At 41.4% G+C, this 18477-nt stretch overlaps 1 protein-coding gene across 3 annotated transcripts in view; it reads left to right on the top strand.

Annotated features, from left to right (window-relative positions):
- Nucleotides 1–2685: 2685 nt before the first annotated feature.
- The window catches only part of MIOS (meiosis regulator for oocyte development), a 21793-nt gene continuing 6001 nt past the window's right edge, over nt 2686–18477 (top strand). Inside the window, exons 1-9 of one of the 3 annotated variants that reach the window (XR_009758042.1) lie at nt 2686–2873; nt 5241–6612; nt 7879–7977; nt 11722–11979; nt 13325–13494; nt 14449–14514; nt 15197–15355; nt 15554–15706; nt 18062–18151. Coding sequence is in view for 2 of the 3 variants with exons in the window: in XM_061585828.1 (XP_061441812.1) it covers nt 5316–6612; nt 7879–7977; nt 11722–11979; nt 13325–13494; nt 14449–14514; nt 15197–15355; nt 15554–15706; nt 18062–18266 (2407 nt within the window). In the remaining variant the exon portion in view is untranslated. Of the gene's footprint in view, nt 2874–2910; nt 3073–5240; nt 6613–7878; nt 7978–11721; nt 11980–13324; nt 13495–14448; nt 14515–15196; nt 15356–15553; nt 15707–18061; nt 18267–18477 lie in introns of those variants that run through there. The other 2 variants (XM_061585828.1, XM_061585829.1) reach the window with 2 other exon arrangements.

Genomic DNA, 18477 nt, shown 5'->3' with positions numbered 1-18477 from the left:
ACAGAAAAAAAGAGAAGTTGAACAAAGCCAGGCATTACTGTATGTTGACGGTATCAATAAATGATGGAATTACTTTCAGATATCTGGTCTTGGTATTTTTAAATCTAGGATCAAATTATGAAGCTAAGGTCACATACTCCAAAATCAAGGATTAGCTACCCCATATTAGCTACTCTGATGGCGCATATGATTGTGTAGTGAAAAAGTAAAGGGTGGATTAAAAATACCTGGTGTACTCTGTGAACATTTTTCCACCTGGCCTGGGATGTTGGAGCCCTGACTGACTGCAGCTATAAAAGCTGCTACTGCCTGAAGATGCCAGAGACTGTCTTGACTGTGGGGTGTTGTTTAGGAGCTTTTGTTTGGGCCAAAATGTAATTCTGGAGGTAGTTGTTTTTGCTGTTATTGGGATTATGTTTTTGTACTTTACTGTTGGACCTTGTTATAAATGGTAAGTGTATTGTTTCAATTTATTGTACATTTCTTACTGAGATCTTTCTTTAATATTGTTTGACTATTTTGCATTTTGTTGTGTAACAGTGAATTATGTAACGTTTTCATGTTGTGAGCTGCCTTGAACATAGAGTACTATGGAAAGCAGCATACAAATAAACCATGATGATGGTGATGTGAGCACAAGAGCATTCTCCTTTTCTGGTGTTTCCAGCAACTGGTATTCAGAAGCATACTGCCTCTGACTTTGGAGGCAGATAACAGCCATCATGACTAGTAGCCATTGATAGCCTTATCCTCCATTATTGTATCTAATCCTCTTAAAGCCATCCAAGTTGGTGGCCGTTAGTGCCTCCAGTGGTAGCAAGTGCCATTGCTTAGCTATGCACTGTGTGAAGAAGTACATGATGGATATTGGATTGCAGTTAGAGTGAACTAGTTATTTCAGATTACAGAGCACACATTAAGAAATCTTAGTGAAGAGGCACACATATTCTATGTAGAACCCACCATGATGCACAGTAAGTGACCACTGCAAACAAGAACAAGATCCTGCATGAGGACCATAGCTCTTTGGCACACAGGAAATAGAAGGGTATAGCTGCAGTCCAACAAAAAGCTACTGGTTTCAAAAAGCTGGACAGATACCAGATGGCTATGTAGCATCAGTTTCAGAATGGGACCAATTTGTTGTCTATGCACAAAACAAAACAAGGTCTTCACAGGTGGCCAATATAGTGCCCTCAAGATGTTGTTGGATGACCCATCTCTGACCATTGGCTATGCTGGCTGAGGCAGATTGGAGCTGGAGTCCAACAACATCTGGAAGGTTTCATGTTGGCTAACCCTGTCCTAGATGCTGGTTCCAATGTCAGGGTCAACTCTATGCAAAGTGCCTTTCCCACACTACTTCATAACCACTGCTAGTCCCTTAAAGCTCTGCAATCAGGCAATAGGCGGTTTAATCTATATGTAGCTTTCACGTAAACTTGAGTCCCCATATTTTATCTTTACTCATTAAGTAGTTTCTGTTCCACACAAGATAAACTGTCATGAAGTGTCAATAATTTTGTGTTTAATACCATTTGCCTGTTTGACCACAATCAAGGGGGGGGGGGCATGATCTCTCTTCTTAGGTCTCACTTTTGCAAAAGACGATTTGAGCTCCACCTTGTGGGCTTCAATGGAACACCATTTTATTCCAGGCCTGTTAAATATTTGTGACTTTAACCTTTACAAGTCAAACTAATGTCGTAATCTCCCTCTTGTTACATCCTATTACCTTTTTTATTTGCAAGCTATTAAAAGTTAGGGTGGCCAAATGCAAAAGAGGACAGGTCACAGGCAGCTTTAATAGTTGTGTAGATGAGAGAATTTTAGCAGCTCATGCAAGCTACTCTTACTGAAATTTAGAGAATTGCAGCCTTTAGAACAGAACCGTGGGAGGGAAAAGGTCCTAGTCTTTTATTGTCGTCCTCTCTACGCTTGTTTAGTGGTACTCTATCATTATCAGACACAGCAATGCCTTGTCAAGTGTTGTCCACTACTCTGCCTGCCAGAGCTCTGCAACAATCTCTCAGATAGTAACAGAACACAATGGTTCTAGCCTTAATGTTAAACTCTCTCTAGCTATGATCTGACAATTTTTGGTTTTTATATGGGAAACTGCATCATGGTCATTTCACCCCAAAATAAAATCATCTACCACCATTTGCTGGGGCGGAAGTGGTAACTGCTACCTGTCACTTCAGTGAGATCACCATGCAAGCCTGCTACTTGGCTTCACTTCTCCAAATACACACATAGATAAAGAAGCATGGAAATACTATTAATACTAATTTGTGACATTTATCAGATGCATTTGGTTTACACAAAGTTAAAATATCCGCAGTGGGAGGCATTGCAAGAAAAAGAAAAGAAAGGCATTCCTTTTGAAGGCGCGGATCATGTCCGCTATGGGCTAGCCTGATTCAAACACTTCGCTTTCTCAGGTGGGAAACTTCCCAGCACCGGTAATCTACCTCTTGAAAACTGGGAGCTTTGAAAATGCGGGCCACGTGGACTGACAGGCCAACGACGCCATCAGAGATACCTTTCCACGGGCGTAGAGACCCATGAGAGATATTATACAACCAGCTTTATAGCTTTATAGCCTCTCAACGAACTGCTCCACTTGGGAGTTTAGGAATTAACGCCGGCAAAGGCCACACCCACCAAGTCTGTATTAGGCCTCCTGTTTCCCGCCCCTACACACCGGATGCATTCCAGCTCACACAGGAAGTGGAAGTCTCCCTGAAGACGGAAGTAGAAGCAGCTGTGCGACTTCTTTCAATTTTTTTTACCTTCTCCTTTTCTTCCCCCCCCCGCTCCCTCAATCTGGCACCATAGTTCCGGGAACCACCTGATTGAGGGGCCACGGGGTGAGTTTCTTCTTGGTCACAATTTAGAAGAGTCATTCTATGCCCGTTTCGGGAGCGCGCGGTTTCTCCTTTATCTTAAGGCTCAGGGAGGGGAGCGCTCGGTGTCCTCCGGTATTGGGTTCTTTGGGGACAGAACAGCCTCGTTTTTGTCCTAGTGCTCTTGCGCCCTTATCTGAGAGGAACGACTTTTAACTAAAGGGTAGGCATTAGGCAAATATGTGTATGTGACTTGACGTAGTTTCTGGATGGGTAGAGATCGCGCCCCTGCTCTGACCCAGACCTCGGAGCACGATTTACGCACAAACTGGCGGTGTGATTAAGAATTGTGGTTTTTACAGGTTTTCTGGACTGCGCGTGCAGACGATACCAGTGAAAAACATTCCAACCCCCTATCTGGAGTCTAACGCGCGCAGCTCTAATATTCTAATCAGCTGAACGCGCGTCAGTGGAGGGTAGGGCTTGTTTTCTCCCCCAGACGCGTGAGTTTAAGTGTATTTAAGCTGAACAAGTGAAAAGAGAGAGGTAGTTATCTCAGCAGATTGGGGAGGGGAGGGGAGGGGAGAGTGAGAAGTAACAACGCATATGGAGAACTGTATGTACCCGTCTAAGTGGGGGACAACAGCATCAAAGTGTGATTAGCGTGCCAGCCTGGATGGTTTCTGTTTTTGTAATAAGGAGAGGGTGTTGCTATCTTGATTGCCTCAGGCAGCAAAATATTTTGGGCCAGCTCTGGAAGCGTACTAAACTTCTCTGCATCGTATGGTTCAACCATATCAAACTTAGAGATAGGTCCACTAGCCCAGAGGGTGCTCATGGAAGAAGTAATCTCCTCCTCCTTGCTCACTGTGCTGTGCTTCTAGGTGGTGGTGTGTTCCTGGCTCAATCCTTTCCTTCACACCAACCAGTGAGAGAGAGAATGAGCAGCAAGAGGCAATGACTGCTCCTGACTCCACTGGTTCACCCACCCTCTGGTATGACAGGGAGTACTGGGTTTGCTGGCCCAAATAATCATCCCAGCAGCACTTAGAGGAAGACTTATACTGTTCTCTTTTGGATAGAATGGTCTCATTTGCTTTAGTAACTGCATGTTATATTGTTCTAACCCACTCTTGGATCTTATGATGAAGGGCAGATAAGAAATCTTATGAAATAAATGAAAAATAAATTTAGATGAGCAAGTGAGAGGATGAGATGGCTGCTTCTTCCACTGCCCAGAGAAAGAGAGTGAGCAAGGGAATGGGCAGTGGTGGCTGCTTCCACTTTGTCTGTCTCTAGGCAGTCTTTCCTGCCATGGTCCTAGAGAGGATAAGTAAGGGAGAAGAGGTAGAACTAGTTGCTCCTCCTGTTTGCGTACTTACATGCTCCCTCTTCCCCAAGTGGCAGAGGAGGTGCTGCTGGGGGGAGTGTTCCAGGGAGCTTCTTAGCTGGGTGGTGTGATTCAGCTGGGTCTTATGGGAGTAGTACTACTCCTGGGCTGATGGGCCTGCTCCATGTATCTGTCCTTGCCACCTTTTTGAACTGCCCTTGCTGGTAGGTTTGCTAGATTGATATTTTTAAAATAAGCCAGATCTGTGGTAAGTACTGAATCTGTTTATTTTTCAGTAAGATGGCCTGTGAAACTGTGATGTATAAAAGATATTTGGTAACTCCAGGGATATCTGATATTTATCTAACTTTTCTCAAATATGAGATGTAATAGTCTGTTGTTAGCAAACCACTATGAACATCTAGAAAATGGCACTATCGGGGTGCAAGATTAGACAGTCTCTCAATGTGAACCAAAATGCTGGAAGATAGACAGCACTAACATCAGGTGATTCTAGATCAGGTTGCCAATCTAAACATTTATGCCAGCGTACCCCCCTGTAGCACCAATGTAATGTCATGATATGTGATGATGTGTGCCTCTAGCTATTGGCGCATTCTCTATGCTTTGGCTACTGGTATTACAAAAAGCTTAAAAGTTTGCATGTATGTATATTGAATTTTCATTTAATAAAAGCTGCAAGGGGTTCAGGGAACACCAGTTATATAAATAGTAGCTTCTCAGCTTGCTATATGTAAAGATCCTTTGCCTAAAACCAGGGAGAAAGTACAGATGGTACAGAGTTAAATTCTGAACAAAAATTAACTGAATTATAGTGCAGTCGTAACCATGTCTACGCAGAAGTTAGCCTTGTTGAATTCAGTGGGGCTTATTCACAGGTAAATCAGGTTAGGATTGCAGCTTTAGTAACCCATTATTGCATGATCGCCCCTGAAGGAGATGGGGAAGGAGAAATGTGAATGTTGACAGATGCTCATTTGGAGCTGGAAGCCTTGTCATGAGTATAACATTCTGCTTTTTTCTTTTTTTAAAAAACCCAGTGTCCTTATGAATCAACACAATTCTTGTCTTCCAACAACATTTTAAACTACTCACAGCAACTTGTAGTAGCAGAAATGAGCTGCTCCAAACCTGATATTCTGTGGGCACCACACCATGTTGATAGGTTTGTTGTATGTGACTCGGAGCTCAGCCTCTACCACATTGAATCTATTGCCAGTTCTGAACTCAAAGCAGGATCCCTGCGTTTATCTGAGGAAACTACAGCTACTCTTTTGTCCATTAATTCAGATACTCCATATCTGAAATGTGTGGCTTGGTATCCTAAATATGATCCTGAATGTCTCCTGGCAGTTGGGCAGGCCAACGGCCGAGTTGTCCTTACTAGCCTTGGCCAAGATCACAACTCAAAATCCAAGGATCTGATAGGAAAAGAATTTGTTCCAAAACATGCTCGGCAGTGTAATACCCTGGCATGGAATCCACTAGACAGTAATTGGCTTGCTGCTGGTCTGGATAAACATCGGGCTGATTTTTCAGTACTGATCTGGGACATCAGTAGTAAATACACTCCGGAAACTCCAGTTGCTACTGAGAAAGTAAGGCTTTCATCTGGAGATACTGAAGCAGGACTGGTTGTGACAAAACCACTTTATGAATTAGGACAGAATGATGCTTGTCTTTCTCTCTGTTGGCTTCCACGGGATCAGAAACTTCTTTTAGCTGGAATGCACCGAAACCTGGCTATCTTTGACCTTAGAAATACAAGCCAAAAAATGTTTGTTAATACAAAGGCTGTTCAGGGCGTAACTGTTGACCCCTACTTCCATGATCGTGTAGCTTCCTTCTATGAAGGTCAGGTTGCCATATGGGACCTTAGAAAGTTTGAAAAGCCTGTGTTGACTCTGACAGAACAACCAAAACCTCTAACAAAGGTAGCATGGTGTCCGACGAGAACTGGATTGCTAGCTACTTTGACCAGGGATAGTAACATCATCAAGCTCTATGATATGCAGCACACTCCTACACCTATTGGGGATGAAACTGAGCCTACAATCATTGAAAGGAGTGTGCAGCCCTGTGAACACTATATTGCTTCCTTTGCTTGGCATCCTACAAATCAAAATCGAATGGTCGTTGTGACTCCAAACAGGACTATGTCTGACTTCACAGTATTTGAAAGGATCTCTCTGGCATGGAGCCCTATTACCTCTTTAATGTGGGCATGTGGGAGGCATTTGTATGAGTGCACAGAAGATGGGAAGGCTAGCTCCTTAGAAAAAGACATAGCCACCAAAATGCGGCTGAGGGCTTTATCCAGGTATGGCCTTGACACAGAACAGGTCTGGAGAAACCATGTTCTTGCAGGAAATGAAGATCCACAACTGAAGTCACTTTGGTACACTCTGCACTATATCCTTTAAAACATCCCCTGAATGCAGGAAGGAGTATTGCAAAAAGTCTTAATGCACTGCTAGGCAGCATCTTTGTCCTGATGGCAGGTGAAAGATATTCCCTTCCTAGCATTGTTTTAATGCATTTATATTTATATCTGCCGTCCTGGGCTCCTGCTGGGAGGAAGGGTGGGATACAAATTAAAAAATAAATAAATAAATATGCTGCTTGGGAATACTAGGTGTGAAGGGAAGACTGTAGGTGTGGGTGGCTCAAAGCTTCAGCTAGGCATAAAAGAACCAGACAGTTGCCAATATGTTCCATTAGTCCTAGGTCATGAGGTGAAGGTAGTAAGCAGCAACAGAAACCTGTGACTCAAGGTACATTGAGAAACAGAATAGGTAGTGATGGTCCCCTGATGGCAAGAAAGAAAATAGTGGTACTGGGTAGGAAAGGAAGAAAGAGGAAGCCCTTTGAGGGTTCAGAAAGCCACAGAGGTAGATGGAATGGGAGACGTGGCCTTCAGGAATACCTGGATCTGCTGTAGGGTGGGACTGGTGTGGTGCATCACTGTCAGATTCCTTTTAGGGATCCAAAATGGTTCTGCTGACATGATGCAGATTAAAACCAATAGTACTGCCAGAGCAATACAAATGTGACATGTAGCCAACCCATAGTTAGATGGCTGGAACTCTTCATCCAAATGTGTGTGTTATTCTCTTAAGTTTATTGTCTTATCCATACGTTGTGACAATCAGAACAAAATAGTTTATATGTTCAATGGGACAAACATCCATAGTAACAAAAATCCAAACACTAAAATAAAATTATCCAAATTGCTGAAGAGTGTTCTTGCATAATGTTTAAAACCTCGAGGCATACAGATTTTTTAAAATCCCAAATCAGCCTATTAGCAAAACTATGGGCTTTGCAACAATGGTGCTTTATTATTTTATACCTGAAAAGCCACTGGCTTTCCCTTCAACCCATACCTAATTACTGGTAGCACTCTTGTGACAAGGGACAGATATAAAATGTTCAGAGGGACAGATATAAACTGTTCAGAGGGAAAAAATGTCATAAATTCCACTGAGATAGCACAAGCCCTGCCTTTGTGGGCCTAAGCAGCTTTTTGGATCCCAGCCATGGTTGGTTTCTTCGAGAGCTCAAGAGAGCCTAATTCAGTAACATATAGGAATGTCCAAAGCAGCAAATATAGCAGTACAACTTTTGCCCCATGCTATTTTAATAATAATTTATTAAATTTCCTATACTTGAAAATACTTATGAAGCAGTATACTGAGGATATGGATCAGAAATTCACAGGAAACAAGGGGTCTTTGGTTTATGCAGGCATCAAATCTATTCTGAAAACCTCTATGGGTAAGTATGTTTGACTGATTTGTTATTAATATAAGACTTTTTTTAAAAAATGAGTCACTTTGGCCAGCCATTCTGTCCCAGCCTAACCTACTTCACAGGGTAGTTGGGGGTGAAAAATTAAATGGACCTTTGTAAACCACTTTCAGGTCCTTAGGGGAAAAGTAGACTGATAACAGGAAGGACAAAATCTTCCTCTTGTCTTTTCAGAATGTGTTTTCTGCGCCAGTTCTCTGACTAAGATGACACTCTGCTTGGCTACCTAGTACCCCAAGTCAGCGTTCTAGGTCTGTTTATACTCAGGTTTCTCAAAATTAGATTCTGTTACCCCAAGTGAATAACTTTTGTCAGGTCTGTGGTCCAAAGAAACTCTGCAAGATTTTTTAAATAGCTGAAAAGCTGACTTCATTATCAGTAATTGTGTTTTCATCTTTGTTATAAAGGCGTCACTAATCTGCTCTGCTTCAGCTGTCTTTTACCATAGAATTTTGTTAGTAACAGCATGAGTAGTAAGTGGCATTTAGTGAATACAATTTGTTGTTATGTGCCTCCAAGTCGACTACGACTTATGGCGACCCTATGAATCAGCTACCTCCAAGAGCATCTGTCATGAACCACCCTGTTCAGATCTTGTAAATTCAGGTCTGTGGCTTCCTTTATGGAATCCATTTCTTGTTTGGCCTTCCTCTTTTTCTACTCCCTTCTGTTTTTCCAAGCATTATTATCTTTTCTAGTGAATCATGCCTTCTCATTATGTGTCCAAAGTATGATAACCTCAGTTTCATCATTTTAGCTTCTAGTGATAGTTCTGGTTTAATTTGTTTTAACACCCAATTATTTGTCTTTTTCGCTGTCCGTGGTATGCGCAAAGCTCTCCTCCAACACCACATTTCAAATGAGTTGATTTTTCTCTTATCAGCTTTTTTCACTGTCCAACTTTCACATCCATACATAGAGATCGGAAATACCATGGTCTGAATGATCCTGGCTTTAGTGTTCAGCGATACATCTTTGCATTTGAGGACCTTTTCTAGTTCTCTTGCAGCTGCCCTCCCCAGTCCTAGCCCAGTCTTTTTGATATTCAGCTGTACTCCTGCTTTTGTGCTTTCCTCTTTCACTTTCATCAGCATTCGTTTCAAATCATTACTGGTTTCTGCTAGTAGTATGGTATCGTCTGCATATCTTAAATTATTGATATTTCTCCCTCCAGTTTTCACACCTCCTTCATCTTGGTCCAATCCTGCTTTCTGTATGATATGTTCTGCATATAGATTAAATAAATAGGGTGATAAAATACACCCCTGTCTCACACCCTTTCCGATTGGGAACCAATCGGTTTCTCCATATTCTGCCCTTCCAGTAGCCTCTTGTGCAGAGTATAGATTGCGCATCAGGACAATCAGATGCTGTGGCACCCCCATTTTTTTTCAAGCATTCCATAGTTTTTCATGATCTACACAGTCAAAGACTTTGCTGTAATCTATAAAGCACAGGGTGATTTTCTTCTGAAATTCCTTGCTCTGTTCCATTATCCAACGTATGTTTGCGATATAGTCTCTGGTGCCTCTTCCGTTCCTAAGTCCAGCTTGGACGTCTGGCATTTCTCGCTCCATATATGGTAAGAGCCTTTGCTGTAGAATCTTGAGCATTACTTTACTTGCATGGGATATTAACGCAATACGATAATTACTGCATTCCCTGGGATCCCCTTTCTTTGGAATTGGGATGTATATGGAACGCTTCCAGCCTGTAGGCCATTGTTTAGTTTTCCATATTTCTTGACAAATTTTAATCAAAATTTGGACAGATTTAGTCTCAGTAGCTTGTAGCAACTCTATTGGTATGCCATCTGTTCCTGGTGATTTGTTTCTTCCAAGTATTTTAAGAGCAGCTTTCACCTCGCATTCTAAAATTTCTGGTTCTTCATCATACGGTTCCTCCATGAATGAATCTGTCATCCTTGCATCTCTTTTATGGAGTTCTTCAGCGTATTGCTTCCATCTACCTTTTATTTCATCTCGGTCCGTCAGTGTGTTCCCCAGTCTTGGTTTAATTTCTTGGTTTCATTTCTCTAACCTTTTGGAACAGGGCTCTTGTTCTACCCTTTTTGTTGTCCTCTTCTATTTCTATACAGTAACTATTGTAATGGTTCTCTTTGTTCCTACGTACTAGTCGCTGTATTGTTGCATTTAGGGTTCTGACTGTGTTTCTATCGCCTTTTGCTTTCCTTCTCTATTTAACCATTTTAAGTTTCTTCAGTCATCCGTTGAGGTCTTTCTCTCTTTTTAACTAGAGGTATTGTCTTTTTGCATTCTTCCCTGATAACGTCTCTGACTTCATTCCACAGTTCTTCTAGTTCTCTGTCAACTAAGTTTAAAGCCTCAAACCTGTTCCTTATTTGATCTTTATATGCTTCTGGGATGTTATTTAAATTGTATTTTGGCATTATGATTGCTTTGTTGGTCTTCTTTAGCTTTACTCTGATTTTCAATACGACCAGTTCATGATCTGTACCGCAGTCTGCTCCTGGTCTTGTTTTTGCAGAAAGTATGGAACTTCTCCATCTTCTGCTACCAATTATATAATCAATTTGATTCCTATATTGATCATTTGGTGATGTCCATATGTACAGTCGTCTTTTCGGTTGCTCAAAAAATGTGTTCGCAAGAAACAAATTATTGGCTTCACAGAATTCAATAAGTCTTTCTCCTGCTTCATTTCTGTCACCTAGGCCCCATTTCCCCACAATTCCTAATTCTTCTCTGTTTCCTACTTTTGCATTCCAGACGCCCATGATTATCAGCACATCTTGTTTTGGTATGTGATCAATTTCCTCCTGTACTTCTGCGTAAAATCCAATTCCTCCTCTTCTGCATTTGCAGTTGGAGCATAGACTTGAATGATGGTTATGTTGATAGGTTTCCATTTAATCTCATTGATATCACTCGCTCAGACCTTGCATTGTAGCTCCTAATTGCTCTTGCTACATCACTTCTCACTATTAAAGCAACCCCATTTCTTCTTAATTTCTCATTTCCTCCATAAAATATTTTGTAGTTGCCTGATTGGAAATGTCCCATTCCCGTCCATTTTAGTTCCCTCACACCAAGTATTGTAATGTTGGTGCGTTCTATTTCTTGCTTGACAATTTCTAACCTTCCCTTGTTCATGCTTCTCACATTCCATGTTCCTATTGTGTGCGTCGTACAACTCAGGACTCTCCTTTTGCATCTGTGTACATCAGCCTCTGGGCTTCCTTTCGGCTTTGACCCAACTGCGTCATTAGTCACAGTGATACTCGTACTTGTCCTTTGTTCTTCCCCAGTAGCTCGGTGAGTGCCTTCTGACCTGGGGGTCTCATCTTTCAGCACTATCTCGTATTGCATTTTGGATACTCTGTTCATAGGGTTGTCGTGGTAAGAGATATTCAGAGGTGGTTTACCATTGCCTTCCTCTGAGTTTGGATGCATCTTACTCTAGTGTTTCAGCTTTGAGCATTTCACCTTGGGTGCCCCTGCTAGGAGTCTAGCCTCTTGGTCTAGACTCCTGACAGCATTGCTTTTAGCTTCTTCAGCACTCTCAAACCCCCTCACCACGTTAAGGCGTGCATCCTAGAGGGGAAGTGAATATAATAAGGCCAAGGAACTGGTGCTGTATTGTAAATCTGATTTTAGCTTTATATGATTTTGAATTTTAAACGGTTCTATTTATCTGTGTGTGCACTAACTCAAATAATTCCTTCTGTAGGAACAACAGAGAACGTCAGGCATAGCAGGAGTGGATGTGACAGGCAGGCAGATATTATTCAGTATCTGAGTGAGGAGAGATCATTGGCTTTACAGCTTTGTGGGTGGATAAAGAAGGGCACAGATCTGGATGTGGAACCCTTTTTATTCTCTTTGGAACAAGAAGGAGACTGGGAGCGAGCTGCTGCTGTAGCACTGTTCAACTTGGACATTCGGCGAGTGATACAGATACTGAACAAAGGAGCGTCTTCTGGAAAAGGTACCTGTTCTGTTTTGGTATCACTTTTGTAGGCTGGGTTGTTACTTTTTGCATTTTGTTTTATATTACACTCATCTATTAAAATACAGATTGTGGGCGGTATTCAAATAACTTGTTGTGTCAGTGCAAGGACTTCTAGCTGCTCAATGGAACTTTTTCACCCTCTCCTCACCCCACGCCCCCTAAATCTATTCTGCGGTTTTCCCCAACCCTCCAGAGCAGATTTCGGGAGGGCACGGGGCATGTGCAGGAAGTGGAGGGGGACATGTTCTGTAGCACAAGCAGAAATCCTTGCGCTAATGGAATGTGTGCATTGTATGATGATGTTGGACTGCCTTCAAGTCGATTCTGACTTATGGTGACCCTATGAATAGGGTTTTCATGGTAAGCAGTATTCTGAGGCGGTTTACCATTGCCTTCCTCTGAGGCTGAGAGGCAGTGATTGGGCCAAGGTCACCCAGTGAGCTTCATGGCTGTGGGGATTCGAACCCTGGTCTCCCAGGTCGTAGTCCAACACCTTAACCACTACACCACATACTGTCCTGTATATTTTCTTAGGCTTTACAAAGTACTGGTTCTAAAGGTGCCTTTCCAGATGCAGAGTGTTCTGTTCATGGAAGGGCTGTTTCACACTCCACATTGAAACATTTCATGAGAAAAACAAACTGAATCTAAATAGGTGTTTCCAACTGCAGAAACAAGAGAACTGTACAGAACCTGTACAATTATAGGACTGTGCAAACTCTGCATGGTGTTTGTAGCTAGTGGCTGTTTTCCTTCGGTTCATGATTCTTTGGATCCAACCCAGTATATTGAGAGAGAAAAAAACTGGCTGAATCCCAAACCCAATTTAGTTAGTAACAGGAAAGGGTAGGCGGTAGGCATCACAAATCTGTTATACCACTGCAGTGTCACAGCTGAAGATGCTGTGTGAACTGTGGAACCGACCTCCCCCCCCCCCATCATTGATCTAACACTGCATTATGTCTTGGAATAGGCCATTCTGAGCGGCAGAAATAACATGAAAGAACAAAATGTGATGTATGAAATAGTCCATGTAGATGTTATTTTTCCCTGTATCAGGGGGCTTGTTTTGGCGAGACGGCTCCTCCTCATCAAGAAGTTGAACCAGCATCCTTTGTTTTGCTCTTTGAAGTGATTTCTGTTCCAGGGTCAATTATGGTTGCTTTTAAAACACCTTGAGTAATTAGTTGCTGAGTTTGAGAGTAGAGATCACTCTGTCATCCCAAACAAAATATTCTCAATGTAATTTCAAAATGTTCTTTATAAGTGGAAATAAACTGGATTGAAATGCTAGCTATTGTGTTATCCTTGTGCCATACAGGTGATCTAAACCTTAATGTAGTGGCCATGGCATTATCGGGCTATACTGATGAAAAGAACTCCTTGTGGAGGGAAATGTGCAGCACTCTGAGGTTACAGCTGAACAACCCTTACCTGTGTGCCATGTTTGCTTTTCTGACAAGTGAATCAGGTTCTTTTGATGGGGTTTTGGTAAGCTATTTTTGTTAGTTCTAATCTCCTTTGATGAAATATGCATAGCAGCAATGTTTCGGGATATTAGGATACAAAATTGGGAATTTGACCAGGTAGTGTGGGTTAGAAAATTTGGTCCTGGTCCTTAAGACACTTCATGTCTTAAGCGACTTTCAGGAAACAATATATTGTGAAGATGCTGTTCCAAAGGAAAGAATGAACTCAGATTTACAAGCAGTGGTCAACATCTAAGGCAGGTGTGGGGAATCTTTGGCCCTCCAGATGTGGCTGAAGTACAACTCCCATCATCCCTGGTCACTGGCTATGTTTGCTAGAGTTGATGGGAGTTATAGCTCAACAACATCTGGAGAGCCAAAGGTTCCCCACCCCACCTCCAGATGTTGCTTCTGGTCCTCCCAATTCCCATCAGTCCCAGCCAACATGGTCAATGGTGAGGAGGGTGGGAGTTAGAGTCCAGTAACATCTTAAAGGTCACAGGTTCCCCACCCCCAATCTAAACAATTTCCTTCAAGAGATTGTATTTTCTTTGCTTTGACCAATAGTTTCTCTCCTCATGATAAAATGTTTCTGAAATTTCCCCCAGATTGGAGAAGAGGTACTTGAACAACAAACCGAAATGTTGTGGCATATCTTGGAGTGGGCACACAACTAGAAAAGAGTATAGTTGTAGCAAAATGACTTATAGACTGTTTTGAATAATTTGTCACATTTCTCTCCCCTTTCACAAGTATAAATGTAAATGTACAGCCTTCAAGTTGATTCCGACTTACAGGTACCCTATGAATAGGGTTTTCATGAGTAGTCCAACACCTACACCACACTGGCTCACAAGTATACATCACTTTATAACACTGTCAGTATAGAATTGTCATAATACTTACATCAACTTTTTTTTTTAGGAGCAATGACTGGTGTTTTAGTTTAATGCTAACATATTTTGTATTCTTTCAGTATGAAAGTAATGTAGCAGTACGAGACAGAGTGGCATTTGCTTGTAAATTTCTAACTGATGCTCAGGTGAGATTATCAGATCTGCCATTATTGTCTTTCTTTACTCTCAGCCCTTTCTAGGAAACACAAGGGGTTGAATGGCTTAAGTTAAAACTCATTCTTCCATGTTGTTGTTTTGGTGGAGGAAAAGATTTTGTCCTACCAAGGAATTTGATGGCCACCCCAAAGTATATCTATTTGGAACAAGTGCTAATGACACTATTTTAATGCAAAAGAGTCTTGTGGTAATGTAAAGACCGTTTATTATAGTGTAAGCTTTTGTGGACTGGTTTAATGATCTCTGTACAGTAGTAAAATGTACTTGTCATAGGCAAGTATGAACTTCCCCTAGATAGCAAGTATAGACAGGGAAGTGTTAACTCAGAATTTGTGATTCTTTTAGGCCACTGCATTGCATACAAGGTACAATCTGTGGATTGCTGACTTTTGCCTGCCTTTATAGACTGCTGGCATAGAATCCAGTTTTGTTATATTTCCCATTGGAAACGTTTTAACTCACATTGAAGAGGATGAATAGTCTTTGTTTTTTATTGCTGAACACTGATCATTAGATATAGTGATCGCTGGATCTTAATGCTGCCAGGAACCCAGCCCAGGCACTCCCCATTTACAGTTTGTGTGTGTGGGTGTGTGAGAAAAAATTCCAGAGTAAAAGCCAAAGAGTGATCAATCTACTTATTTTTAATAGCTGAATAGGTTCATTGAAAAACTAACAAATGAAATGAAAGAATCTGGGAACCTTGAAGGAATTCTTCTGACAGGGCTCACAAAGGATGGAGTGGACTTGTTGGAAAGTTATGTCGATAGAACAGGAGATGTTCAGACAGCGAGTTATTGTATGCTACAGGTTTGTATGTTTTTTTGAAATCTGAAATTATAACGTCTTAGTGATTTGTGTGATAAACATCATTTATTGAACTGTCAAATGTTAGCTACCATGAAACAGCTGTAGTAGGATTTTGTGGGCCTGTCACAAATTAAGTCTGTAAAATAACAAACAGAATCCTGCTTACTGAAAATTCTAGCCCTTTGTCTGCCATTCTAGGGTTCTCCTTCTGATGTACTTAAAGATGAACGGGTTCAATATTGGATTGAAAACTACCGGAATCTGTTGGACGCGTGGAGGTTTTGGCATAAACGAGCAGAATTTGACATCCATCGGAGCAAGTTGGATCCCACTTCAAAACCTTTAGCCCAGGTAAATGTGCTCCTAATTTTTGGAATGTGTAATGAACGTATCTGGCTAATGCACATAAAGTAGCAAATAATTGATTTTTCAGATGCAGAAGATTTTGTTACTCTTAAATGGGTCACTTGATCTTTATAAATAAACATATGATTAAAGGTAGTGGAACTTGGGCTTTCTCTTGTTTTCAATACAACTCATACTTGGCTGCTGATTTTTTCGCCTTAAGGGAGTAGCAGTCTCCCAAGATAACATTCCTAGGACTTACTGAAGCAGTCATTTGATACAGCAAAATCCAATCATTTGTGGACTGCTTGTCTTGGCCACTACAGTAATACCTCAGTTCACAAAGTACATGCGTTTCTGGATGTTATTTCTTTAACAGAAACTTCGGTACCAGAAGTAGAAATAGCTTAGAAAGAATAGGAATAGGTTCCTACACCACAAAAAAGGAGCAGTTCAACATATTACAGCAAAATCTTTATTCAAAATTAACGATACGCATGTTTGCAATGAAACAACCAGGTCCGGTAAGCCTTGCATACAGACTACTTGAAGGCTTCTTCCAAAACGTGTCAAGGGATGCCTGCCTTGTCGTTTTTTATCATGCAGCATCTTGCTATAGCAATCTATTTTATTTTAATTTTATTATTACATTTATATCCTCCTTGTACTCTAAGGAGCTCAAGGTGGTGTACATGGTTCTCCTCCCTCTCCATGTTATCCTTACATCAACCCTGTGAGGTAGGTTAGACTGAGAGGCTGTGACTGGCCCAAGGTCACCCAGCAAGCTTCATGGCTGAATCAGGATTTGAACCTTGGTCTCCCAGGGCCTAGTCCGACATTCTAACCACCATACCATGAGCACAGTTCTTCTCTCCATATATTTGAGCAGGCAGACAAGGGGCAGCCGCCGCCACCCTATGCTTGCACTCTCTCCCATCCTCTTCTACATTTGAGCAGATGTGTCTGCAGTAAACAATGCTTCCAAGGCACCCTGAAGCACTGTTTACTGCAGAGGCACTTGAGCCACCTGGCAAGGAACACCATTCCAGCCACACGTGAGAGAGCTGCCTGCAGCAGCTGCAATCCAGTAGACAAGGAACCACATTCTGACTATGTCAGACTGTGTGCTCCCCCCCCCAGACTTTGTTGAAAGGACCTTCTTTCCTGGAGGTTTTGTTAACTGAGGTATTACTGTACTGACAGGCTGATACCATGCCAAACCTTTACATTCAAATAAAAAATTCACACAAGGTTGCCATTAAAAATCAATTTTAAAAAGTAGTATTAGGAAACATGCTGCCATGGGCCAAGGGTGCATACCTTTTTTTCCCACTCCCCTAACTTGTTCTCCTTGCTCTCCTTTTTTTTCCTAGCTCAAAACATCCCGATAGAGCCCCAGTATGCTGCCACCATATGATTTTGATCTGATGGCTAGAATGCCTTTTAAAATTCCCTTATAAAAAAGCACCCCAATATTTTCTAGTTTTTCTCAAGGGTCTGTCTAGTCCACTGTCTTGCTTCCCGCAGCCATTTGCCAACCAAATGTTTCCAGGAAGACCCCAAAGCAGGACATAAAGATAGTTGGGCCTCCTACAGCTTATCTTTCAGAATCTGGTATTCAGAGGTACACTGCTTCTGAGCATGTAAGCTTCTTTTAGCAGTTATGGCTGAATACTCACTGATAGCCCTATTGTCTAGATAGATGGTTATGAATGTGGCTTGAAAAACCTAAAGGTTGGAAATATATTTAAAACGTGAGATTTAACCTTATGATAAAATAAAAAAGTCTAATTTAAAAGTAAAAGGATGAAAATACTTCAAAACAGATGATAAAGCAGGATAAAAACAAGAACCCTTAGGAAAAAAACCACAGTGTTCTCAATATTTGTGAGTTTCTCTTTTTAAAATTTTAAAATGGGGTCTGCCACATGTTATCATGGAAGACTTTCCATCTTCCAACAGGTTTCTGTTTGAATCTTCGGTGTCCTTTCTTTGACAACATAGACCATCACTTAGGATTGAAAACTAATTGGAGAAGAGGAAATAAATAAGGATTTTAAAATTCAGGGAAATATTGGGGGGGGGAAAGTGATACGCTTTTGTATATTTCACAGAGAATCTACATCTTTCCCCATCACCCTTGTGTGGAGACATTGCTTTGTATACCAGAAATTGAGCATCTGAAATTTTACTGGCTTTTATTGATTTTATTAACTTTATACCTGCATTTTTAATGCTGTGTTTTATTGTGTTTGTGTCATTGTTAGCAGCCTTGAGCTAATAAGGCTTGATAGAAAGGCAAGATACAAATGGACATAAAGTACATCTAATCTCCCTTATATCCTTTTTGTAATCTGCAAGGTGTTTGTCAGTTGCAATTTTTGCGGAAAATCAATCTCCTACAGCTGCTCAAGCATACCTCATCAGGGTCGAGGTTTCAGTCAGTATGGCGTAAGTGGTTCCCCAACCAAGTCCAAAGTCACAAGTTGTCCTGGTTGCCGTAAGCCCCTTCCTCGCTGTGCACTTTGTCTAATAAATATGGGCACTCCAGTTTCTAGCTGCCCAGGTATGGCTCCAATTTTGTTGAACTTTCCCACTTTATTCATAGCCTTCTAGCTTTGATGCACAGAAAATTGAACACACAACACTTGAATTATTATTTTGCTTAATTGCTTTACATAACCCCATATCTGAATGGTTCCCCCCCCCAATAAAATCAGGTATTTATTACTGGCTTTAGTCTGCCTTTTATCAACTGCCCCATTCTTGTTTGGATG

This window comes from Rhineura floridana, chromosome 10 (genome assembly GCF_030035675.1).
Source record: "Rhineura floridana isolate rRhiFlo1 chromosome 10, rRhiFlo1.hap2, whole genome shotgun sequence".
Classification (NCBI taxonomy): Eukaryota; Metazoa; Chordata; class Lepidosauria; order Squamata; family Rhineuridae; genus Rhineura; species Rhineura floridana.
Note: the sequence above shows the minus strand (reverse complement) of the source record. Positions and strands in the feature narration are given on the sequence as shown.